Source organism: Eubalaena glacialis, chromosome 3 (genome assembly GCF_028564815.1).
Source record: "Eubalaena glacialis isolate mEubGla1 chromosome 3, mEubGla1.1.hap2.+ XY, whole genome shotgun sequence".
Lineage (NCBI taxonomy): Eukaryota > Metazoa > Chordata > Mammalia > Artiodactyla > Balaenidae > Eubalaena > Eubalaena glacialis.
Window position 1 is genome coordinate 187,906,624 of NC_083718.1, and position 27,558 is coordinate 187,934,181.

Sequence of the window (27,558 nt, forward strand, 5' to 3'; positions counted from 1 at the left end):
TTTAATTTACTGGCTGCTTAATCCTGTATTCTCTTAAGTTAAAACAAAACAAAACAAAAAAACCAACCAAAAGTTATAATTAACTGTTAACGTTAATGAATTTAAACCTTCCAGAAAGCATGAATCCAAAAGGAAATGTCCAACAGGTGATACAAGCCGGATATTCTACGGCCTTTCCTGTTTCAGTCTCAAACATTCTACACATCAATGGAAAAAAAAAAAATTCTCTAGAGTTTCTCAGTTTTATTCTTCTAGAGCACAATTTTCGGGCCTGTTACTGAGCATGGTCTTCTAACAGGTACACAATTAACTCATAGGTAGACAACACAATGGCAGTATTTGGTATCTGCCGGATGAGCTGGGCAAAGAGTCCTCTATAAAAGGCCAGGTAGCCTTCTTCCCGGAAGACCAGCCGAGCAGTCTGGACAAAAGACTTGTACTTGGTGCCCTCCTCCCGGAGCCGTGTCCTTATGACTTCTGCAGAGAGAAACACACATTTCAGGCTACAGATGAACTGTACTTCCAAGCAATATGTGCAGAGAACGCGAAGCACACAGCTTTATAAACGTTAATGTACAGCTATGGCTCTTTGCCATCTCGGCTCTATTTGGTTGGGGTAGTCACAGAGAGACAATGAAAAGTTCTTTTCAGAACATTTTCTAACTCTGGGAATTGGTCAATTGTCCCAAGACTGATGTATACATACAAAAGTACCAAATAACTTCTAAGGGTTTAAAAAATAAGCTTAGTTTGAATGGGACTCAATTTTAAGATAGTTTATGGTTTTCTACTCTCAATGAAGTGAACACTGTCATTTCCCTGGAGGTGTATTTGTATTACGTATGGTGACATCTCCAACAAAACTTTCTTCCCATGTACTCCCCAACTTTCTCCTCCTACCAGGATCCTTCTCCACTCCGTCCAGCCTGCTCCTTTTTCAGACCCTTGCCCACCTGGCCCTGCCTCACCCTGGCACCCACAGCATGACACTTGTGACTGCCTGTCGAGCGGACTTCAGGGCACATGACCCGGGAAGCATCCAACCCGCTCTCTGCAAGCCCGTGGGGCTGCTTGGTGCCCCAGCACATGACGGGGACTCAATGACCTGTGAGAAGTTGACCGTGTGCATTTGTCACAGCTGACAGTGCAGCGGGTGTTTGAAAACAAAACCTGTTTTTCATGGCACAATAAAATAAGCTGGTTTTTTTTCTTTTTAAAGTAGTTCAGTAGAACATTAGGTCTATTATTAATTCCTTAAAAAGTAAACTTAGCCAAAGTAGTTTTCCTCAGCACTCCATTCAAAATGGAAGCTGAAATTTTTTTTAAAGCTTGGCTCCTGCATCATTTTTTTAAATTGAGGAATTTTAAATACAACCCAGATTTTTGGCTTCTTTGGAAACATCAGAAGTTCCACAACCCAGGGCCCACATTCCACACAGCCAAGTTTTGGCCACAATCTGCTGGAGCCAAGTAAAGCGGAGTTCCCACTGCCCGCGTGAGCTGCACACATGGGCTGCAGCCAGCTGAGCTGGGCTCGGCTCCCCTGTCACCTGCAGGTGCTTGCACGTCCACCTGAGCTACGGAGGTCTGGATATACTGACACAAACTGATGGCTATTTTCCTGCTCCGGAAGGAAAAGCGAAACCTACCGTGGGGGTAAGCGACACAGGAAGCACACCCCTTGGAAAGAGCAGCAGCTGCCATAAGTCCAAAAAAATTTGTGGAATTTTTCTCAGTCCCATTTGTAGAAGAGGCTAAGGGAGCTTCTTTCAGATATTTCTTTAAACTTTCATAAATAGCAAAACAGATGATGGTTTCTGAAATTCCAGCGTACGAGGCAGTTAGTCCCCGGTAGAAACCACGAATGCCTTCCGTCTGGTAAACGTAGCGAGCACACTGGAGCGTGTTCATCTGCTTGGAGCCCCTCACTCTGCACAAAGGAGACCAACGAGAGGCCGTTACGACAACACGCTAAGGAGCCCGCCTGCTGCACCGAGTCACAAAGATTAGCAGTCTTCCCTGGTCTGTGGTTGGCTGAGCCCGGCCTGCTGTGAAGCCAGGCCCATCAGCCCGGACACCCGACAGGCCCACAGGGTGGGACGTGCACCAGTACTGAGTCACAGACTCGTGCTCAGGGTCTTCGATCTACTTTTGGAAAGAGCTATATGGAAGGTGTGCATCACAGAGGAAAATACGACTGCAACAGAATCAAAACAATCCCAATGTCTACACATGGGGATAGATACGTAAACCGTGGTACATATACTAGATTAAAACAGTTGTGAAGGCAGTCAGATACGGGGAAGTGCTTAAAGTGGAGAGCCGGACGAAATTACATGTAAAGTATAATTGCGATTACTGTACAAATATGCTTTAAGAAAATACTGAAGGAAAACTCCCCAACATTCCGACAGGGTGGTGAGTGTGAGTATTCTTTCTTATCGTTCTAGTCTCCAAATGGTGTATTTTGATTCCATTATTTCTACATTTGTAAAATTATAAACACAGAATAGACTATACAATAACTAAAAAGCCTTCAGCTTGGATGCTCCTACCCCACGACAGGAAGTTTTCATAAACTGCCGGGATACAAACAGAATCCCAGGACTGGGTAGTGTTCACACTGACGCACGTGGGAGACCCTCCTGTGGGGCAGCAGACCAGTGTTCTGGGTCCCCCCAGCCCCACCCCCTACCTGGAGTGACCTTTGTAACACAAACACCAAGCACCTCACTCCCCTGCTTAACATCCTCTCATGCAGGGCTTCTCAACCTTGGCACTATCGATATTTGGGGCCAGATAATTCTCCGCTGGGGGCGGTCCTATGCGTTGTAGGATATCTAGCAGCAGCCCTGGCCTCCACCCACTAGATGCCACCTAAGTCGTGAGAGATACAGACATCTCCAGACATTGCCAAATATCCTCTAATGGAGGACAGACAGGCCCCCTGAACCACTGCGCTAACGGCTCTCTGCTGCCTCAAAATAAAGCCGAGTCCAAACGCCCATTCCTCCCCAGGGCTTTTAAGGATGTGGCCCTCTCTTCTGGCTTCTCCCATCTTATCTCCCTGCACCTCCCTCCTTCTCCAGCACATCTGCATGCAGGACACACCCCTTCTTTCTGCTGCTCGGAATGAACAATGCTTTCTTGCCTCCAGGTTTTCTGCACAGCAGATTCCCTGACTGAGGCACCTTCGCACCTGCCGCTGCCCACCGGCTATTCTGTAGATGGGAGGGTGGATGCCACAAGAGCCCCTCCCTGGCTGCACGTCCTGCCCAGACTGCATTAGGGACCCTCCAGGGTCCTGGAGCACCTCAGGCCTCTTATCCCACCAGCCTAGAATTCTCTTTGTTTATTTTCTGAAGCTGTGAGCTTCTGGAAGGCAGGGCCCATGTCTTATTCCCTGCTGTTTCTGCTGTGACTAGTTGCACAGGAAGCATGCAACAAATACTCATTGTTGAGGGCTATGTTAACAGAGCCCACACAAACACAGCTTTCATATGTCCTAAGCACGGGTCATTACCAGCCAGATTTAAAAGAATGCATATAAAGGAAGGCTCTCAGCTGACTCGTGCATTTATCCGCTGCTAAACAGAAGTGACATTAGGACACTGTGTGCACACCTGGAATTGGGAGTGATTGCCAGAGGTTTCCAGGAGAGGACGCTGGTCTGGAGCTTGCAGGACAAGAAGGGGAAACGGGATTCCTGGCGAGGGGACGGCAGATTCAGGGAGACGGAAGCACGAGAGCACAGGACATTTTTAGAAAATCGCAAAGGACCTTGAACGTTAAGCCGAGGAGTGAGGATTTGACCCTGAGAGTAACTGACATTCATCGAAGGATTCTGAGCAAGCAATCTATTCAAAATGATTAGACCTGATGCATTTTAGAAGGTTCTTTCAGACAGAACGGACTAGGGGGAACACAGAATCAAACACCAATTCAGAGGCTATGGGGGTCATTCAAGAGAAAAACAAGCTAAGGCAGACCCCACCTCCACTTCCAGGGGGCGCTCTTGCTCGCTCTCTCCTGTGCTTTCTTTACTGGGTAGCTTAAGGTTAGACTGGACTAGCTGGAGTTTCCAGCGCCCCACACAACACTTCTAGGCAACCTAGTAACAGAAGGGTTCTTAGAATCCTATCACAAGGCATCGTTTACCATCTTCACTAACTTGAAATTACAGCAGTTACCGGGATGCTCTTTGATCTTATTTAATGTGTTAAAGAATTATATTACTATATTGCAATTAAAAGAAAAACCCACTGATAATTGTATTTCAATAATTGGTTTTCACTGCTTTTAAAAATATTGTTCTAAAAAGCACCTGTAGGCTTCACCAGAGACTGCCAAGAGAACCCACAGCATGAAAAATCTCAAGAATCCCTGGCTAGTTTCAGCACAGGAATCTCGGATATCTGAGGGCCTTGGAGATTAGAATGCCCCTTCTGAGACCAGGGGCATTTGCTATTCGGCCCTTCCTGGCATCTTCCCACTTGAAAGAGAGGCCACCTGGAGGAGAGCCCGCAGCACTCCAACTTGGGGGCGGTGGGGTCATCCAGGAGCAGAGACCCACCGACTACCCTGTAGATCAGGGGCCACAACTGAGCGAACTTCCGACACCCCCTTGTGTGTTATTTCTGTTGGCCTTTGTCTCCCCACAAGGCTTGGCAGTATCACCCTCAAGACAAAAGGAGTTCTACATATGCTTATATTCAGGCAAAACAAGGATGGGGATGGCTAAGGACGCGCTACGCATCTCACTCCACAGCTGGAACTGGTGGAAGAAAAAAAGCCCTAAGAATTCTTATATTAAGGAAGGAACAATTAACAACTTACTTCCGTTCTAGCTGCATCCGGGTTTTAACCATCCATATAGGATTCATTAAGGAATTTGTGACAAAAGCTGGAAGAAAAAAAGAATAGAAAATGTAATCAGTGAACAGAGTCAATGCTTATTAAAGCTGTCTATTCCATGTGATAAACTTTGAAATCAGGCTTTCAATGGCTTAATAATAAAAATGGATGGTAGGAAGCAGTTATATTTCCATACTACAGATGGTAGCTATAGTCCCCTAAAATGTAACATCTACTGGTATGTAGGACCTAACATATATCTCTCAGTTTTCTAGAGCCCTGTCTAGTCCATTCAGCCGCTAGGTGGTGCTGTTGACATTCCTGTTAATGTGATTCCATTGGTAAACATATATGAAACTATTCTAAAACTCAATGGAAAGGTTCCGGTTCAGAAATAATTTGTTTTAAAAAGTTGCTGATCTAATCCAAAAGGGTACCTGATATATAACTTAAAATAGAAGAAACTAAATCTCCATTTACCTGAATCCAAACTTTGACATTTTAATACCCGACCATTTTAGGAAATCAAAGTTTTAAGACTGATCTGCCTATAGTAACCATTTTTAAAGTAAGTCTTCTCCATCTTAATATTGTTAATCATTCCAGACCAACCAAAAAAGCAGTACTGACCTGACACACAGTGAGTCCTCTGGAATACCTCATCCCCTCCACAGTCTAAGTAGATTGATTAGATAACAGGACCCTAGATAATGGTTTAAAAATCTCCCTCCACAGGTGAACAACAAGGACCTACTGTACAGCACAGGGAACTATATTCAATATCTTATAATAAACCATAATGGAAAAGAAGCTGAAAAAGAATATATGTGTGTGTGTGTATATACATAAGAAAGTGAATCACTCTGCTGTACACCTGAAACTAACAAAACTTTGTAAACCAGCTATACCAGAATTACAAAAAAACCCCAAAAAACTGAATGTTACCAGGAAGGAGGAAAAAAAACAGAACAAAAAACAATGACAGAAGCATTAGCTCCTTAAAACAGCAAATTAAAGACTTCACTAAAAAAAAAAAAAAAAAGAAAAATCTCCCTCCAGGTCTGTTTTATTTACCAAGGTTCCTCTAAGTTAATTTTGCAAAAGTTACAAAACTGGGGCACAGCTTTTCGCGTATCGCTAATGCCCTATCGGCCTCGGCAGTGAAGCCTGACCTCCTCTGAACCCCACGCACTCCTCTCAGAGCTCCATATTCTATAAAACACCTTTCTTGTTGTGAAGCAGCTCTGCTAATGTCATTTCCCATTTGGGGTCCAGAAATTATTATCTGTAACTATTCAGATGGATTACTAGTACTTTCATTTGGAGTAACAGGGACAAAACTGATACGTACAACTTGGAGGGTAGAAAGTTTTCATAAAATGCCAATTTAATTCTCTAAAATACCCTTCTATTTAAATAGACATAAAATTTACATCGAAAAAGACATAGCCTTCTCTCAGAAATCTACATGTCCATGTTTTTGCCAAGTATTTCCTGGGGAAAAAATCCTTTTGTGAATTTTCTATGGTAGGTGGAATGATTCCCTCAAAAAAGAATAGAAGCTACCTGATCTATCACTGATCCTACTGCAAGAATCCCGCTACAAGCCCTGAGCCCTCATCATACAATCCAACTGTTAAGGACAGAAGTGCCAACTGTACTCAGGGTAGGCTGGACACCGTCGGGAGCCACAGAAAAAGCAGCTCGAATTTTAGAAAATAATGTAATAAAAAGGCATGAAAATACATTAATATTCCTTTAAAAGATACATCACACTAACCAGTAGCATGCATGGGAACATGTCAATTTTGAGGGAGAATAAAAAGCTTCAGGGGTAAAAGAAAACGGAAGCAAGTTACAAACTGCTCTCAAACACTCATGTTTTATCACTTCTAACATAAAGCTTTAGGAAAATGATTTTAGATGCAAAAGAAGCAGAGACCTAATTTCTAATTCCTGGAGAAAGCTGTTTGGTACAACACATGCTTTAGCAAAGTGAGCAACTCATCTCCACTCACTACGGTAACATACCTGCAGAGCCAGCTGAGAAAATGTGCACAGTATTGCTATTAGGCACGAAAATGCCATTGAACTGCTCTTTGGCTTTGGAGTAGCATGCAAAGTACACAGCCCTGTTAGAACAAAGAGAGAATGCTATCAAGACGCTGGTTCGACACTATACAATACGTATGTCCTTCCACAACCCCTGACAAATTTAGCAATATGGGAAAGAAATTAACATGTAACCGAAAGCTTGACCTTATCTGTGCTAAAACCAAAACCTGCTGCAGGCATCTTCCGGAAGCTCCTGATTGTCCCTCCAGAAAGTACTCAATGATGATGGACGTGCCCAAAATAACTGAGGAAAATGAGGTTTTGGTAATATACATACAAAGTCCGTTTACAGTCTTCATCCTGGATGAATGCCAATCCTTTTAAGCACCAACATATACTATAACTGTTAAAATTTATAATACATTTCTAAAACATACCACACTTGTCCTGCCTTACACCAAAATGAGTATGTCAGATGTACTGTGAACTTTTTTCCTGATGACGCAGGATCACATAGGAACATGTACGGTGGCATATGTGTTTTCATCACGTGCACCCTCCACTGACGTGCTCCCAGCCCCAGAAAGGGACTGCTGGGGGTGGCGGGCCCCCCACCTTGGCTCTCTGGTCTTCTCTTCTCCGCCTCTGTCTGCTTCCCCACTTCTGTCTCCTCTCCTGTTGGGGCTGGAGAGCAGAGCCTGGCTGTGCTTTTCCCTGCTTCTTCACCAGCACTGTCAGGGAAAATGCTTTTTTTCAGCTGGCCCGTGGATCAATTACAGAATGTATTTTTCAACTTAGGATCCTGACTACATATCATGAATGTGTTATAAAACAGTCTTTCGTTTTTTTCTAGGTCCCAACTGTTCTAAATGGGTGTGGTGGCCAGGACTCTATATCAGATTGACAGAAATTAGCACTGTCCACAAGTAGATCTGACTCCATTTTAAAAATTTACTACATATATGCAGTATGTTTGCCTTCTCTTAATAATGCATACCTCATATAACCTCACAGACTAGTACTTTCTATATTTTCAATAGATTATACACATAAGCTACAGAATTCCAAAGGAACAAAAGGATTTAATAAGAATCTGCATTTTTTTTTATTGGCGTATAATTGCTTTACAATGTTGTGTTAGTTTCTGCTGTACAATGAAGTAAATCAGCTATATGTATACCTATATCCCCTCCCTCTTGGACCTCTGCATTTTTACAACATCCTCAGGAAATCTGTGTATAAACTGGAGCACTGATATGCAAGTATTCTAGAAGCTTTTAGTCTTCAGTTTGTATAAAACAAAATTATCATTTTTGTTATAAAGATTAATTTTGCTTAAAGTCTATTCAAGTACTATGTGGATTCACATAAGTGACCCTTGTCACTGAGCTCCCCCTCCCAGGAGGCAATTTCTAGAAGCAGTTTCTTACCTACTTTTCAGAGATATGCTGCTATGCGCGCGCGCGCACACACACACACACACACACGCAGACGTTCACTTTCATATCCACACACGCCTATCCTCTGTATCAGCACTGTCGGAAAAAACTTTCTGCAGAGATGGAAAGGTACTATACCTATGATCTCCAATACAGGAGCCACTAGCTACATATGATGGCTAAGTAACTTGAAATGTGGCTGGTGAGACCAAGGAACTGAATTTTTAATTTTAATTGATTTAAGTAGCCCCACATGACCAGGGGCTACTGCACTGGGACAATGCAGCTTGATATATTCAAATAAGCTTTAAAGAGAATTAAACCTTGTAACACAAATAAGAATTTTTTAAATAAAGTAAGCTTGGAAGCCTTTAAAATTGCTTTAGATCAGTCCTTCCAAGTGCATATGAATCACCTGTGGGTCTTGGCAGAATGCAAATTCTGATGTAGGTCTGGGGTGTGGTCTGAGATCCTGTAGTTTTAACAAGCTCCTAGGTGATGCCAATGCTGCTGACCACACGCCATACTTAGAGTAGCAAACACTCAGAGAAGACACCACGTGATGGCAGCAGAATAATTCTCAACTTAAGAATAAAATAACTAAGAATCTCTTTCTCACGCACACACTGAAAGACATGCCAACAGTTATCACCATTTCTATATGTCAGATGCACTCTGGCAAATCCTCCACAGAAAAAGAAACTAGACATCTAGCGGTATTGCCCCTCCAGTAAGAAAGGACTCAGTGTATTAGATACTGTATGCAGTGAGCTAGCTGAAAGGTTAATGCTTACCTTGATGGTGCAACTCCAACCAAATTTGGACCCAAGCCTCTAAAAAGTGACTTTGGTCCCTCCTTCTCCAAGATCGACCTGAATAACGAGAAAAGATGTATCTTTAAAATCCTTAGGCAAGGCCTGTGCAAAATGATAAGGGGTCAGCCTTCACATTAGCTCCCTGAATAAAGAACAGAATGTTTACAAAACCCCAGGGTCTTATCTGATTATATTACAATACAAAATCAGAAGACTGATGAATACTGCTTTCATTACTACAGTGAAAAAACATGCTTCAAAATCTCCCTTGTTCAGGCAGGAGCAAGGTGTTCAGGGTTTGCACTACCCACCAACATCCTAGGAAGGCAGAGAGCAGCAAAGGGTCTGAAACAGGAAATGATGTCCTTGTTATGTTCAAGATTCACTGAGAAACAGGTTGAGAAATTTCCTCGGATGGTATTTCTTTTGGATTTATTCCTTATTTCTAATAATCCTATCTTCTAGATCTTTACCTATTATAGGAGAGCCCTAAACAGGGAAATGAGGAATAGAAAAATCCAGTAATTTTCATGGGACGGATGATTGCTCTTTAAAGCCAAAGCTTAGTATATCAAGTTCAAAGAGAATACTCTGCCTGCTTTTTCTTTAAAAACTTTTTGCTGTGGTAACATATACATAAATTTTCACCATTTTCCATTTTTAAGTGTATAGTTCAGTGGCAAAAAGTACATTCACACTGTTGTACAACCATCACCAGCATCCATCTCCAGAACTTTTTCATCTTCTCAAACAGATTCCAGAGATAGCCTCATCCACCAGAGGGCAGACAGCAGAAGCAAGAACTAAAATCCTGCAGCCTGTGGAACAAGAACCACATTCACAGAAAGATAGACAAGATGAAAAGGCAGAGGGCTATGTACCAGATGAAGGAACAAGATAAAACCCCAGATAAACAACTAAATGAAGTGGAGATAGGCACCCTTCCAGAAAAAGAATTCAGAATAATGATAGTGAAGATGATCCAGGACCTTGGAAAAAGAATGGAGGCAAAGATCGAGAAGATGCAAGAAATGTTTAACAGAGACCTAAAAGAATTAAAGAACAAACAAACAGAGATGAACAGTACAATAACTGAAATGAAAAATACACTAGAAGGAATCAATAGCAGAATAACTGAGGCAGAAGAACGGATAAGTGACCTGGAAGACAGAATGGTGGAATTCACTGCTGCGGAACAGGATAAAGAAAAAAGAATGAAAAGAAATGAAGACAGCCTAAGAGACCTCTGGGACATTAAACACAACAACATCCGCATTATAGGGGTCCCAGAAGGAGAAGAGAGAGAGAGAGGGGCCGGAGAAAATACTTGAAGAGATTATAGTGGAAAACTTCCCTAACGTGGGAAAGGAAATAGCCACCCAAGTCCAGGAAGCGCAGAGTCCCATACAGGAGAAACCCAAGGAGAAACACACTGAGACACATAGTAATCAAATTGGCAAAAATTAAAGACAAAGAAAAATTATTGAAAGCAGCCAGGGAAAAACGACAAATAACATACAAGGGAACTCCCATAAGGTTAACAGCTGATTTCTCAGCAGAAACTCTACAAGCCAGAAGGGAGTGGCATGACATATTTACAGTGATGAAAGGGAAGAACCTACAACCAAGATTACTCTACCCGGCAAGGATCTCATTCAGATTCGATGAAGAAATCAAAAGCTTTACAGACAAGCAAAAGCTAAAAGAATTCAGCACCACCAAACCAGCTCTACAACAAATGCTAAAGGAACTTCTCTAAGTGGGAAACACAAGAGAAGAAAAGGACCTACAAAAACAAACCCAAAACAATTAAGAAAATGGTAATAGGAACATACATATCGATAATTACCTTAAACGTGAATGGATTAAATGCTCCAACCAAAAGACACAGGCTTGCTGAATGGATACAAAAACAAGACCCATCTATATGCTGAAAAGACAATCTCTTCAGTAAGTGGTGCTGGGAAAACTGGACAGCCACATGTAAAAGAATGAAATTAGAACACTCCCTAACACCATACACAAAAATAAACTCAAAATGGATTAGAGACCTAAATGTAAGACCGGACACTATAAAACTCTTAGAGGAAAACAGGAAGAACACTCTTTGACATAAATCACAGCAAGATCTTTTTTGATCCACCTCCTAGAGTAATGGAAATAAAAACTAAAATAAACAAATGGGACCTAATGAAACATAAAAGTTTTGTACAGCAAAGGAAACTACAAACAAGACGAAAGGACAACCCTCAGAATGGGAGAATGGGAGAAAATATTTGCAAACGAATCAACGGACAAAGGATTAATCTCCAAAATATATAAACAGCTCATGCAGCTCAATATTAAAAAAACAAACAACCCCATCCAAAAATGGGCAGAAGACCTAAATAGACATTTCTCCAAAGAAGACATACAGATGGCCAAGAAGCACATGAAAAGCTGCTCAACATCACTAATTATTAGAGAAATGCGAATCAAAACTACAGTGAGGTATCACCTCACACCAGTTAGAATGGGCATCATCAGAAAATCTACAAACAACAAATGCTGGAGAGGGTGTGGAGAAGAGGGAACCCTCTTGCACTGTTGGTGGGAATGTAAATTGATAGAGCCACTATGGAGAACAGTATGGAGGTTCCTTTAAAAACTAAAAATAGAATTACCATATGACCCAGCAATCCCACTACTGGGCATATACCCAGAGAAAACTGTAATTCAAAAAGACACATGCACCCCAATGTTCACTGCAGCACTATTTACAATAGCCAGGTCATGGAAGCAACCTAAATGTCCATCAACAGACGAATGGATAAAGAAGATGTGGCACATATATACAATGGAATATTACTCAGCCATAAAAAGGAACGACACTGGGTCATTTGTAGAGACGTGGATGGACCTAGAGACTGTCACACAGAGTGAAGTAAGTCAGAAAGAGAAAAACAAATATCGTATATTAACGCATATATGTGGAACCTAGAAAAATGGTACAGATGAACCGGTTTGCAGGGCAGAAATTGAGACACAGATGTAGAGAACAAACGTATGGACACCAAGGGAGGAAAGTGGTGGGGGGGTGGGGGGGCATGTGATGAATTGGGAGATTGGGATTGACATGTATACACTAATATGTATGAAATGGATAACTAATAAGAACCTGCTGTATTAAAAAAATAAATAAAATAAAATTCAAAAATTCAAACAGATTCCATACCCAGTAACACTAACACTCCATCCCCCCACCCCAGCCCTGGCAACCACCATTATACTTTCTGTCTCTATGAATTTGACTGCTCTAGGGATCTCATACAAGTAGAACCCTGTTACAGTATTTGTCCTTTTGTGACTGGCTTCTTTCACTCAGCACAGTGTCATTAGGGTTCATCTATGTTATAGCATGTGTCAGAATCTCCTTCTTTTTAAGGCTAAATTATAAATCCATTATATGGATACCCCGCATGTTGTTCACCCATTTATCCGTGGATGGACACTTGGGCTGCTTCTGCCTTTTGGCTACTATGAACGTGAGTGTCCAAATATCTGTTCAGGTCCCGGGGCAACTAAGCCCACGGGCCACAACTACTGAGCTGGCGCGCCTCAACTAGAGAGCCTGCGTGACACAAACTACAGAGCCCACATGCTCTGGAACCTGCGTGCCACAACTAGAGAGGAGAAAACCCGCACGCCACAACTAGAGAGAAGCCCGCGCACCACAACGAAGATCCGGCGTGCCGCAATTAAGACCCGACGCAGCCAAAAAATAAATAAAATAAATAATAAATAAATCTTAAAAAAAAAAAAAGTAGGCTAAGTGAAAGGAGCTGGACACAAAAGGCCATATGCTGTACAATTTCATTTAGATGAAATATCCAGGAGACAATCTATATAGACAGAAGGAAGATTAGTACTTGGTTGTCTAGGGCTGGGGGCCTGGGGATGGGGAGTGACTGCAAACAGGTTAGGGGATTCTTGCAGTGGGGATGAAAACGTTCTAGAATTGTTGTGATGGGAGCACAAAACTCTGAACATACTACAACGGGAGAACTGTGTGCTCTAAGTGGGAAAATTGTACGGCATGTGGATTACATCTTAATAAAGCAGTTAAAGAAACAAAAAAACCCCAGAAAGCCTCACTGAAAAAGTTTTTGAGAACAGAAGACATATTGGTAGGAACAGAGTTTTAAAACAAAATTTAACCCTTGTGCTAAATCAATCGCTTAACAACAGATAAGTGATAAAACTGGAATATAGACTGTAGATTAGTTAAAAAGCAGTACATCAATATTAAATTTCCTGAATTTGAAAACTGTACTGTGGTTTTAAGAGAATATCCTTTTCATAGGAAATAAATGCTAAAGAATTAAGGGTAAAGGGACATAATGCATGTAACCTATTTTCAAATGGTTCAGAAAAAAAAAAACTGTATGTATATAGAGCAAAAACAAATAAGCAAATGTGGCAAAATATTAAAAACAAGTGACCTGAGGTAGAGTATATAAGCAAGTTATTTGTACTGCTCCTGTAACTTTTCTGTAAGTTAGAAATTATTAAAAAAAAAAAGTTCTTAAAAAAAAGCTATAGGTCATAGGTTATAAAAACACTGAACTCATGTTTGTAGCCCACAAAGTCACGAAGCGGGGTTGGGGTAAAGACAATTCGTGGGTTTCTGTAAACCTAACACTCCAAATGAAGGACACGGAGTTTCAGTGCATTTTCACACTGGCCAAAACCAAGCCATTTGGTCCTTAATACAGGCATCAGAGTTTAGTGTTTTCAACTTTAAATACTTTACTGTTACTCTTTCTCAAAACAGGATTGGGCTTTTAAAAAGCCAGGCTCTCTCATCCAAAACTTCTCTCAGATAACACCCTGAAGTGACCTATACCTTATAGTATAGCATGTAAAAGATTTCAAACGGTCAATACATTCAACATTTTTTAAAGTTCAGACTCCATCTTTGGTCCCCACGAATGTCCACCGTGCAGCCGGCCCAGGGGTCACCTACACACAATTAAGGGAATCTCTGGCTCCAGGGAGCTGGGAGCCGCTCATCTATAATGCAGTAGGGAATGCATGTCCTCAAGTGACTCAGGCCTTTTAAGAACTGCAGAAAGGCTGTCTCCATAGTTACGCATATTAACAGTGGGCAAAAAGTCAAATCTGTTACATAATTCAAACCGCTAACCTAGCTGGATGTTTACAAAACTTTTCTGGAACAATCAAGTTCCTACTATAAATGGTACTCCTCAGCTTGTTAGGACCAAGACTAATTTTCCCACAGTCATAGAAACTTTCATTTAGGAAAGAAATGCAGAAAGAAATTAGGGTCCTGTTTGGAGCGTTTCATTCTCTTCACTATTTTAGATCATACTATGTATGCCACAGACCAATCCAGGACAAAGCTCTCATCTGAACCCATCAGTTTTTAAAAGAGAAACGACCTCACTAACATATTACTTTTCAGATTAAAGAGGTACTTCAAAAAACAAAAATAAAGTACCTGAAGTAGTTTAAAGAACAGGAGTTCTGATTAGGGAAAAAAAAAAAAAAAAAAGATTAAGTCATAAGCCTTTTTAAGGCAGATACCTGAATAAAAGGATTATTAATTACCCCCTGGTAAATTTAATAGTAAGAGCCTAATTGTTTTAACATCTTGTCTTTTCTCTTTTTAAGTAACTATATTCAAAATATAAAGGTAATTGATGCTCCACTGGAGAATATTTTTTCTCTAATAGGTTAACCTAACACGAGACACAAGCAAACACTGCTCTGTACTTTGAAAAATAAACTGCCTGTACACAAATTCTGTTGTCTGTTAAGTCTTTAAATGCAGTACTTCTTGGGCTTCCCTGGTGGCACAGTGGTTAAGAATCCACCTGCCAATGCAGGGGACACGGGTTTGAGCCCTGGTCCGGGAAGATCCCACATGCCGCAGAGCAACTAAGCCCGTGAGCCACAACTACTGAGCTCATGAGCTACAACTACTGAGCCCGCGTGCCACAACTACTGAAGCCCATGTGCCTAGAGCCCGTGCTCCGCAACAAGAGAAGCCCGCGCACCACGACAAAGAGTAGCCCCCGCTCGCCGCAACTGGAGAAAGCCCGCATGCGGTAACGAAGACCCAATGCAACCAAAAATAAAAATAAATAAATAAATAAAAACAAGTAAAAAAAAAAGATAAATGCAGTACTTCTTGGAAGAGTAAGACTAATAATAAGCAGCTTAGTTTTAAATGAATAATCATCTGATAAACCCAATGGCTTCTAAAACTGTGAACGGACAACCTTGATGCGCTTTGTGGCATAGAGAAAAGGCCTGGATCTCTGTCCTCGGTTTACTGTTTCCTGGATAAAGAGCCCGCTCTGAAGACCATCATCACTGCCCTAGCCTAGGGGTGATTAATGGAAGAATCAGAAAGCAGTCCAATGATCCAGATGAGCCAGGAGGGTGGTGGTAAAGTGAAAAGTAGTCAGCTTCCATTAAAGCATCCTAAAAGATATGCTTCTTATGCTGGTACACTGTCTGATGTAAGTACTGGGTAACAGACTGCTTTCAGAACTTATTAACAGGAAATGACATACATCTGCCCCGAAGAGCAAGTGTGCTTTCTCCAGAGGAGAATTATGCAGTATGAGAGTCCCCTTTTTGCCTTGGCTACCAAGAAACTCAGTTATAATTCTTATGTTTCAAAAGTACAGAAAGTATGTATTATGCTAGCAGCTAATATTTATTATTTACGTGGTGGGGGGAGCAGTGTGTGTCAAGCTCTTTATATTCAGTATCTTACTGATGTGCCACATTCTATTTGTCCTGAATTCTTGCTGTGTGACAGGCAGCATTCTCAGTGCTTGGGGATACCTCGGTGGTCAAAACAAACCATAAGTCCCTGCCTCTGAGGTACTTCCGTTCTGGTGGCGGCAGGGAGAGAAAAGAAACAATAAAAATAAGTAAACTACACTGTGTGTTGGATAGAGGTGAGTGTTGTGGATAGAAATAAAGCAGGAAGGAGGCACAGGGCATGATGGAAGGGCTCAGTTTTCAACAGCATGGTCACTGCAAGGCCTTCCTGCAAAGGTGACAACTGAGGGCCAGCCATGCAGATAATGTCCAGTAGAAAGGGCCTGCTGTGGAATGTTCCAGAGTTCCCGGTCTTTTAAAGGGACAGTAGGAGGCCGGTGTAGCCGAAAGGGTCCGGGAGGGGAAATACGAGGAGGTGAAGTCAGGGAGGTAATGGGAGGGGTGGGTGACAGGGGTGCTGAGACCAGCAGGCCCCGGAGGTAGCTTTGGCTTTTACTGGGGGGTGGGGCATGGGCCTTGGAGGCATCTGGGCAGAAGTTCCTCCGCTGCTCCCGAGGATGGAGCAGGGGGCAAGGTCTCTCACCAGACCACTTAGGAAAACGGGTTGTCTTGCGTGCGGTGTGGGCACTGTTCATGTGTTTTAAAAGATGGAGAGGCTTTTCTTCCCCTTTGGTTTACATTTTAGTAAACAATTGTCCTAATTGGGGAAAAACATACATGGAGATTTACTGGAGATAGAAAGACAGAGGTACTGGGGGCGCAGAACACGCATCCTGAAATACTTGAACTAGAGAAGCAGTCCCATTTACCTTACGGGCTTGGCCCCGGTGACACCCTCAACTTCCGGCCAGGAGTTTCCCAGTTACAGTAAGTAGATGAATCCACTAGTCATGCGTTGTTGGCAAGCATGTAAGAGGAAGTTCACCTTGGATGTTAGCAGAGTTGGCAAACTACCTGTTTCACTAGGTCCAAAGCATTTTAAGTTCCTCAGAAGAAAGGAGTCATTTGAGACACTGCTAGTGACTACACTTATAAAAAGGCGAACTGAGATGGGGTGTCTTCAGAGCCATGTTTTTGGAGGAAACGGGCTTGTCTCTCTCCTTACTGAGAGCAAAGCGTGCCTCCTGTCTCTGTGCTTCCGCCTTCCCTGCGTCTGCCCCTAACTTTCTGCCTTTTGTGCCTCCCCAACCCTTCTCAGCGTTCAATTAAAAAAAAAAAAAAAGATTCTCCTCGAGTCTTGGGTACCAGCTGCCTCTTCCCCTAGTTGGGTTTCTGATTCTCCCACTTGGGACCTTGCCCTCGGCAGCTGGTCCTGCTGCCCGGTTTTGCCCGAGCTTGGATGCACCCTCGTACGTGTGTTTGGCATGGGTGCCTGAGTGACTCAGAAGTCGGCTTTACAAACAAAACGTACCTAAAAATAAATTAAGTGCTTTCCAATCCATTCTACCTTATCTAAAACGTGACGGAACTCTGCCCAAAGTGCGAAGTGTTGTGGTTATTAAGACAGAGCACTTCCATTTTACTGCATCTTTTTCTAACACTTCCCAATTAAACGTGCACACTGATACACAGCTGTGTCTCTCTTGAACCCATGCTCTCCCAGTGATCAGTGCTAGAGTTCTGAACATCAGTGTAGTCAAATTCAACTATCATTTACTGAACATCTCTTTTAAAGCACAAGGCCCCAAGCTAAAACACAGACATTGCCAAGCGCTCTTCTGAATTACTGATTTTGCCTTACGCATAGAGACTGATAAGCCAACTTTGACCTAAGAATATTTAGCTACTTTGTAAACAAATGAGATATTGTAATGCAGTAAAAATAATAAATTAGGCAGATAGCCTAGGTATGAAACAAAAATTTTAAGGGCCATTTTACTAAATATATACTTCAACTTTTCTATAAATGTAAAATTATTTCCAAATAAAAAGTAAAAAATTGCAACATTTTATTTCCATATTACTTCCTCTTAAAATAGTCACAGCCCTTCTCTTATGTAATTTAAAACATTTTAATTTCATTCTGCCACCTCGGAGCTTCTCGCTGGTCCTCAGAAGATTTGGGGCAAGAGCAACACTTTGATGCAACAGTTTAAACACGGGTGTTGGGTTTGCTTTGTTAGGTTTACTTTAACTGTCCTTGGACGAAGATGATCACGTGCACACCGGGAGCCCTCAGGCCAAGAGAGCAAGGTCAAAGTTCAAAGGTATTGGTACAGAAACCTAATTCTTAAATTTGGACAAAGCCTGTACAAACAGAACATTCCATCCGATGGGCCTGATGAACACTCTGCATTGACAGTGGGGGTGGGGGTGGGGGGGCTGGGGGCAGGAGTTGGAACCGGGACTGAACTTACTTCAGAACCTGTAAGAGTCCAGGCGTCACTGACGTTGGTCTCACCATCCCAGCTCCGCTGATGGTCCCCAGATGAACCTGAGGATAATAGACTGTCCGAAGAGCTAATCTTGAAGACTGCAACCTTGTCTTAATGACTTCTAGAGGACAAGTGAAAATAGCACCAACCGTGCCTCCACACCTGTAAGAGAAGAAATCACAACAGGATCAGAAAAGCTATCCTGTTCTGTACACAGATGAAATGGGAAACTGAACTTTTCTCTGTCAAAAAAAAAAAAGGTACCTATGTTCATCTCATAATTAGAGCATACCAAGAGTTTAAAAAAAAATTAGTTGAAATCCCAGCAGCTTAAAAAGATAACCACTGTTAACACGTTAGTACGTCCTTTAGGGCTTTTCATTAGTGGCTTTTCAATCTCACATTTTTTTCTTCTTATCTAGATATCGTGGATGTCTTTCCATGTCAATGTACACCTACACTACCATTTGTAATGGTTGCATACTATTCCTCTCTATCAGTGTATAATATTTTAACCTATTTCCTACCGTTAGACGTTCATGTCATTTCCAATTTCACTCTCATGTTGCAATGAATATTCTAGAGAATGCATCTTTTCACAGTGAAACAAAATAGTTATTCAGGTAATGCTACTACTTTGAAAATCAGTGTTTATTACAACCCAGATTTTCATTAAAATCTGATTAATTTGGACTCCGTTGAAAATCAAATTAAAGCTTACTTTTTAATCATTAAGTCCTTGTGTTTCCCTCAGTCAGAACTAATCAATTCATCCTCTGGGATTTCATTAGATGCACTGTCTCTGTGGGTCAGCGTTCCCCAAACTACGCTTTACAATTTGTTCATACTGAAATATTACCTGAACTTAAAATTTAAATATTTTTCACCTATTTATCCTATAATACCTACTTTCATCTTTTCTTAAACAATAATATCCACAAAACTGCACGTCTGATGGGCTGGTTCTAGGTAACAATGTCCTGTACCATCTAAAGCCACCCCCATACCACCAGCGACACAGGTTCTACTCTTTGGAAAACACTGAAGATCAGGACCTGCGTTGTATTCATCTTTGTATCCCTGGCATTAAAATGCACAGGTTCGGGACTTCTCTAGTGGTTAAAATTCCGCACTCCCGATGCAGGGGGCCTGAGTTCGATCCCTGGCCAGGGAACTAGATCCCACATGCATGCCACAACTAAGAGTTTGCATGCCACAACTAAGAAGCCCGCGTGCCGCAACTAAAGAGCCCACCTGCCACAACTAACACCCAGTGCAACCAAATAAATAAATATTTTAAAAAAAGAGCCATGTGCTTGAAAAACAGTATAACATTTTAAACACTGGAAAACTTACAAGCTCCAGAGTAAGATAAAGAAATATCTTAAGTCAGTAACCTGACTCCATGTCGCTGAAAAAAATAAATAAATAAAATAAATAGAGCTTTGGGTAAATTCTTTCATCAGAAAGTCAACAAGTTCCAATACAACACGGGTCAACCACCTTTGGTTTGTCCTCAGGTCAGCAGTGCTCCTTACGTCGGCCAACTGTCATCCACACCAATGCCACCGATCAGAGGATGGCCTGCCGGACGGTGCCTGCTAACAAAGCGAATGCCCACCGAAGGCGAGCTGGGCACCTCCTGGGGATGGCGGGCCACACTCACTCCACAGCCACCGTTCTACACGTTACACACCGTGCCCAGGGCAGGGGTGGGGCGGTGAAAAGGTCCCGGCCTCCTTCAGGGCAAGCTGAGGCTCTCCAGGTGCCTCTCCCACGAGAGGGATGAGGCAGCCTCGCAGCATCACGGGGAACAACTAAAAACTGGGAAAGCACTGCCAACTGTAAACTCAGTAGCTAAGCCCTTCCTCATCTACCAGGAAAAAAAATCTTAGATGAAAAATACCCAAAGGACTTTTGTTTTTTTTCTTGGCTGCACAGCTTGGCATGCAGGTTGGCATGCGGGATCTTAGTTCCCTGACCAGGGATCGAACCCATGCCCCCTGCAGTGGGAGTGTGGAGTCTTAACCACTGGACTGCCAGGGAAGTCCCCCCAAAGAATATTTTAAATCATTAAGCTGTGTTGGATACAAATTCACTAAAATACTCTTAATTAGAAGACAAGTTCTGACATCAAACTAAATTGTCCAAAGAAGATTCTTCCTGAAATTTAAGACATTTCACAGCAGAATTTTAAAAGTTAATCTTTCAGTTCAACTGCTTTTTCTTTCTTCATGAACCACACGTCCTGGACATTCATCAGCCTGAGGAGATAACATCATATAAATCAAAACACTGCCTTCCCTAGGTTGGCTTTCCAAATTTGCTAAAGATATTTAGTCAAGTTGGGTCCAAAGCACTTCAGGGTACAACAAATTATATTCCTTGTAGGAAAAAAAGGTCCTGTCAATTCTCAATTCTTCAACGCAAAGACCTTCAATATTAGCCCGGCTCCTCACCCGGTCAACTAGCTGGGATGAAGCCCCATCCACCGCGACTCTGCAGAAGGCATTAACGGAGCCTTTCAGGAATCTCCATTCAGAGACGGTGTAGACCTCAGCTCTGTCTGCCGGTCCTCCCTGGCACTGCTTTTCAGCTGTGCTCCACCGAATCCTGCCTCTCCTATCCTTGCAGCTGTTCAAATTCAGTCTCGTGAACACATGGAGGGGACTTGGTCTGCTCTTTCGCCTTTTTTTTCTTCCCTTCCTTTTAGGGCTCTCTGGGCACGAGGACTTGGGAGAGAAGCAGCCTTATGTAAATGGTCCAGGTGTAGCTGTGGGTCCACCTGGCCATGTGTTACGTATATTGGTGGCCTCGGCGAATGTTATGAGTCAGTGTAAATGGTGTGCAGGCCTCCCTGGGGTGGTGCTCAATCTCCCCAAGAGCCCCGACACTGAGAACCCCTGTATTCGGCCCACCAGCAGTCCATCCCCCAATCTCCTTTTGGCCTAACTTGGCCTGGGAACCTTGCAGGCAGCACTAGGTGTCCTTCCTTCCTCTGGTCCCCATGCTCCTTGACACCAAGCCGATGGAGCCCACTAGTGTCCTTCCACACCCACCATGAAGCAACAAGACTGGCACCGGGTAGGAAGTCGGCCCTATGTCCTTCCCAAGCACACCACACTGCCCCCCCTCATCCTGCTGGCATGGGCCGATAATGCAGCAGCCTCCCACCTTCAGGAAGCCTCTGGACACAGAGCAAGGTGCCCATCTCTCAGCCTCACAACCTCCCTCAACCTACAGACCAGTAGGGGCTGGTGACAGGGAAGGGGACAGTGACGGCAAAAGCCTCTCTCAACACTCCAAATGCCACAGTGCTGACAACTATAACCTTTCTGCTCTGCATATACAGCCTGGGGTGCAGCGGTCAATGGCAGTCAGCCAAATTCTGCCACCTCCTTCTAAGTCTTAGAGTAGGTTCAGCTGAGGGCCCCGGTAGCCAATGCTCAGAAGGCAGGAAAAGTCACATTCGACATTGAGTTTCACGGTGACGCAGTCCTGGCATCACACAGTCAAGAAACTGACTAATTCTGATTGGATACCCATATCTTAGACCACTAAAATATGCTGAGTACTCTCCTGAATCACCATCCTGCCACGTCGCTGCTTGTTCAGCAGTTAAATTACACGTCTCAAAGCAGCCACAAGAGGTAGTTGTTCTCTGAAACCTATTTGCCTAATTTTCTAAAAAAAAAAAACCTATTACCTGTATTTTTCTGCACCTTTTTCATCTTTTACTACTTGTTCCTTCCCCTTCCCCTCATTCTCTACCTTCTCTCATTCTTCCTGCCCAGAACTGAAGTCTTGTGTTTATTACATAAAGATGTATTTAACTGTTTACCTTTACCCACATAGGCCTTGCTTGTTTTTTCCACCTGTGGATTAGGCGCCTCCCCTCCACTTTATAGCAGAACAAACAGGATTATTACTACTACAATATATACACTGCATTTACCTACAATCTTTATGGATCAAAGACAAAATTTTTAAATTATGTACACAAATTTTTACCTTTTAACTCTGAGTTTCAAGCAATAAGGAGGATTTTAAAACCTAGATGTTTTCAACAAGAAGCTGTTTTCTATACACTCACTCATTTTAGACACTAAAGCCAAGACCAAGATGCTCTTTATTATAAGTGCTACCCAACTGATAGTAAACTGGTTTCCAGACTCACGGCTTATACATTAACTACAATATGGATTCTACTAACTAATAATACGGCCAGACACCCTGTGATCCTAGTCTTTGGAGCTTTTGGTAATTTCCTCCTTTCATCTGCTACCTCTACTGTCACTACTTGAAAAAAAAGAGTGCCTCTTTATACATAATTTTCTGGAATGTTTTATTTGAATACCTAGCATAGGGCTTAGAAGATTTTGATTATGCAAATTCTGTATTCACTCAGTAAAAGCAAAACGCATATTTTTTGATGCAGCTAACTATCCTTTAGATGCCATTTTCTATATTCTACCTCATTTAGAAAAAAAAATCTGAAACAGCACCCGAATAAAAAAAACTCTGCAGGCTTCCCTGGTGGCGCAGTGGTTAAGAATCCTCCTGCCAATGCAGGGGACATGGGTTCGAGCCCTGGTCCCGGAAGATCTCACATGCCACGGAGCAACTAAGCCCATGGGCCACAACTACTGAGCCTGCGCTCTAGAGCCTGCAAGCCACAACTATTGAGCCCACGAGCCACAACTACTGAGCCCTGTGCCACAACTACTGAGCCTGCGTGCCATAACCACTGAGCCCGCGTGCCTAGGGCCCGTGCTCTGCAACAAGAGAAGCCACCGCAATGAGAAGCCCGCACACTGCAACGAGGCGTAGCCCCTGCTCTCCGCAACTAGAGAAAGCCCTCGTGCAGCAACGAAGACCCAACACAGTCAAAAATAAATAAATAAAATAAATTTATTAAAAAAACCCTCTACAGTACCTGCTGAATCTGAAGAGAATCGTTATCTTTCACAAACACACAAATCCAAAATAATATTACCTTATGCCAATTCAGTTTCAGCAAATCTTACTACAGAACCATGTTCATAATTCACAAATAAAGTACTGCTTTTCTTTATTTGGGACAATTTAACAGGCCACATCAATTAGTTACTCTTTAAACAAGTATCAGTGAAGCATCTCTAACATGTGGGGTGGGCACTGTACTTAGGATGGACCAGTGAAGAAAACAGACATGGGTGCTACCCTCATGAAGCTTAAATTCTAGCAGGAATCTTTCATCCAAACACAATACATTTTTTAAAAATGTCACATATATGAAATACACTGGATGAAACCAAAGTCAATTTATAGCCTTAATACATTTATATAAGCCTTATATAAGAAAAATGGGCACACTATATCAAAACTTCTTTCATCACTGCAAATAAATCTTGCATCTTCTCTACATCGTTCCTTAGCAGATATATTAACATGTGCCTAACACTTCAAAACTAACCATTAGCTGATACAGATTAAATCTGTAGGGACAAGGACAGTACAGGAGTACACCAGGTGACAGCTGTCCGTAATGGGGGGAAATACTGAATTATGAACATTATCTTAGGTTACATATTTTAAAAACCTTAAAGACATACCATATCCCCATTAAAATACATTTTAAAGGCTATGTAAGTACATTTAATGACAAAACCATGCCATAAAAATAAGACTTAATGCATATTATCGAGGCCATCAACCTCTAATCTAAGGGCAGCTTAGCATAGCTATTTCAGGTGCTGAGTACTCTCCTGAATCGCCACCCTGCCACGCTGTTGCTTGTTCAGCAGGCGAAGGACATCACTAACACTACACGTACAACCAGAATCCCCAAGGCATTTGATAGGGAAAGTTTAAGAAGAGATTTTTCTCAACAGACATAAGGCCTAGACACAGAAGGGCCACTTCGGAGGATTTCAGTGTTTCTCTTAATGGTCTGGTTTAAACAGTAGAAAAGGAATGATAGGTTTACAATAAAATTTGTTTAGGTTTTTTGTCTTGACAACAATACTACCCAGATTTGGGGATAGGAGGAGAGAAAGCAGAAAACAGCAGAATCCCTAAAAATACTAAAAATCGACATCAAATGAATGAGGTTCCCTCACACAGAAGCAAACCACCCTAAGAGATGGCTTATGAAGATGCTGGTAGCTATCAAAAGCCTTAAAAATGTGTTTTGACTCAGCAATTGTACTTCTAATGGTTTATCCTAAGGAAATAATCAGACAACTACACAGGTACACATAAGGATGTCCAGTTTATAATGGCAAAAAATTAGCAATGAAAGATCAGAAAGAAATTATGTAATCAGAATAAATTAGGTAGCCCTGTCATAAATCACTATTAAGAGCCTCCCTGAATTCCTGTCACTGGGCTTGGAAACTGTGTTTACCTTCTTCACTGCAACCACAGAACAGTAACGATTGATTAGGAGTACATTCAGAGAATTCACTACCATGCTGCCATCAAAACCCAACATATTTCTAAGGAGGAAGCAATGTATAAAGAATGGGAGCCTATTTTAAAATTAACTATGAAATTACATTTGGTGCACATATACACACACAGACCTGATTCTAAAGTGCTTATTTCTAGGTGTTGGTTTGTGAGTGTTTCTCCTCCAGTTCTCTTCTTTCTTAAAGGGCAACACTATATTAAAAAGATGACTATTACAGGTTAACTTCGGAGTATTTTTGCCTTCCGAAGAACACACAAAACTGCTTAAAAAATTTTTTAAGAAATTTAAAAGACAGCGAGTTATTTTGGGTGTAGTTTTTACTTTCCAGGATCTAAAATTAATTTGCAACTATTCATAAGCCTGTTATACCTGATAAAAATATTTACTCAGTATCATTAATTAGTTATAGCATTAAACTTGTTTGATGTTAGTTTCCAATGGCTATTCAATAATCAGGAGAAATGTCACAGAGCCCCCCCTTAAAAAGCAGGGGCTCTGACTCCTTTTCAAAGAAAGTACTCAGTTCTTTGGAAAGAGGCCAGCTTAACAGTGGAAACTAGTTACTTGGAGCAAAGCAGCACAGCCTTCCACCACACAGGGGGGGACCACTGCACTGACTGATTTTAACTGCATGATACACCCATTCCATACTTAGCTCCTTTAATGATCTTCCCTAAAAGAAATGGAAGTAGTATATTTTAGGCTAGTGGGAATGAGTCGAAATCCAATTAGTTACTCTGAAAGCATCCTCTTCGAAGATTTATTTTCTTTCTTGGGTATCTGCAAGGAATCCTGAGAACTGCTAATGAAGGAAAGGAAACCTATTAAATACAATAGCCCCAGCACCACTCTAATAAACTCCACGTTTTAATCAGTCCAGAGCTGTGCTGGCTACTGCAGTTTTCCTCCATCACAAGGTAAGAGGCTGGTGCTCCGGGAGGAGAATCAGCAGCCAGAGGGCACTGTGAAGGGCGTGTAGGGAGATTCATCTCGACAGGGGAATCAATTACCAAGCAAGCCTCACAGAGGCTGCTCCAGAGCAAGTAACTCTCCCAGTTCGGAATACAAGAATTTTTTAAAAGACCACCTCACTTAAAAACTGTAAATCAAAATCACTGTATAAAATCATTAAAAAAAAAAATGATTAGCTATCCTTCTTAGCTTGAGAAATGACTTAAATAACATGGTCAACTTGTTTAAAATTCCCCACAATGACAAATTAATGTACTGTCTTAATTTAGGAATCCCTCCCCAAACCTTGTGTTACTCTCAAAGTAAACATCAAGGGGGAGATGAAGCAAAAGGAGGGGGATTGATAGGGAAGAGCTGAATGAGAAATCGTTCCTGTGTATGAAGAACAACCAATTTTCTGACTGGAGAAACAACGTAACTGGGTAATCCACTACGATAAAAAGTACAGAGCGCTCAGGAACACTTTCATCATGGTCATTTTTGCAAATAAATTCTCAACCATTACTTGTTTGTAATAAGGAACATATCTGGGTAGTAACTAAAACACTAAGCTGCAACTAAAATACACAAATCAAGATAATAATCCAGGATAAATCCTACTTTATGCAGAATGTCCTACACTTAAAAATGGCTGTGCCAGGCCTGTGAGGTCCTCAAATAAGACTCCAAACACCTAGAAGACTCCAAAAGGACCCAAGGTCTGTATTAAAAGAAAACAAATTACTAATACAAAACATTTTTACTTTTATTTTCTGAAAAAAACAAAAACACCAGCTCCCTTCCTAACCCCCTACCACCCCACCTCCCTAAAAATACGTTGCCTCCACTGAAAAAATACAAGGTGCCATGACGATCAAACTAATGATACTTTCAAAACAGGGCACATCTTAGATTTAATGTTGTTTCTGACGTTGGACGCTTCAACCAGCAGGTGAGAAGCATTTCAGCACACCTTCCCGACTGCTCTCCCACAGGTTGTTGACCGCAGCATCACGGTTCACTAGCACTTTCCAGGCCCCTGCTGATGCCCAATACCGGCAGCCCTCTCGACCATTTGAACTCGCCCCTGCGCTACCCTGAGGGACTCCCGGGCCAAACGGAGCATCCCCAAGACCGCCCAGAGCCTTCGGGAAAAGGCCCAGGAGGAGAATCTAGGCAGAGGGTCGTTAAGCGCAGCGTGGCCAGGCAGGACCGCCCCCGAGTGACACTCGTCAGACCAGCCACTAACTGTTTAAAAGGAGAAAAAGCTGGAGAAGCCGTGGGGATGGGGGTGGGCGTGGGCGCGACGCACGCGGCGTAAAATCACCCTCCGGGGATGCGGCCAGGAGGTGGGACAGGCCCTGCTCCCCCCGGGGCTCCCCACCACCCCCACGCCGGGACTTCCTCTTTCGGGAGGCGGAGCTTCAGCCCCGGGAGGGCCGGTAACCGGCCCCGGCACACCGAGGGCGCGGGGCGGGGGCGCGGAGTCGGGGCGGGACACTCACCCGCCGGCGAAGAGGTGAAGCAACGTGTTCTCCTTCTGCTGACTGCCCGTCGCCATGGCCGCGCCGGCTCCGCGGCCCGCAGCCGCCGGGTGCCGCGGGCTCGAGGCGGCTTGACGGATGCACGAGGTGGCCGCTCCGCTCTCCCGGCTGTCCTCAGGAGGCCGCCGGCACCGCCTCCATGCGCGCGCGCCCCCACGACTGGCTCCCTCGGCCCGCGCCCTCTGCCGCGTGGCCACAGGCGCCTCACCTGCCTCTGCGGCGCGAGCCCGGCAGCCAGCGGGAGCCCAGCAGCCAGCCGGAGCCCGGCGCGCG

At 42.8% G+C, this 27,558-nt stretch overlaps 1 protein-coding gene across 1 annotated transcript; it reads right to left on the reverse strand.

Annotated features, from left to right (window-relative positions):
• Positions 1 to 27,558, reverse strand: SLC25A33 (solute carrier family 25 member 33). The gene is made up of 7 exons (XM_061187122.1): positions 27,247 to 27,558; positions 18,319 to 18,498; positions 9,143 to 9,220; positions 6,886 to 6,986; positions 4,837 to 4,903; positions 1,650 to 1,930; positions 1 to 477 (listed from the first exon to the last, which is right to left on the reverse strand). The coding sequence occupies exons 1-7, from the start codon at positions 27,300 to 27,302 to the stop codon at positions 275 to 277; spliced, it is 966 nt and encodes a 321-aa protein (XP_061043105.1). The 5' UTR covers positions 27,303 to 27,558; the 3' UTR covers positions 1 to 274.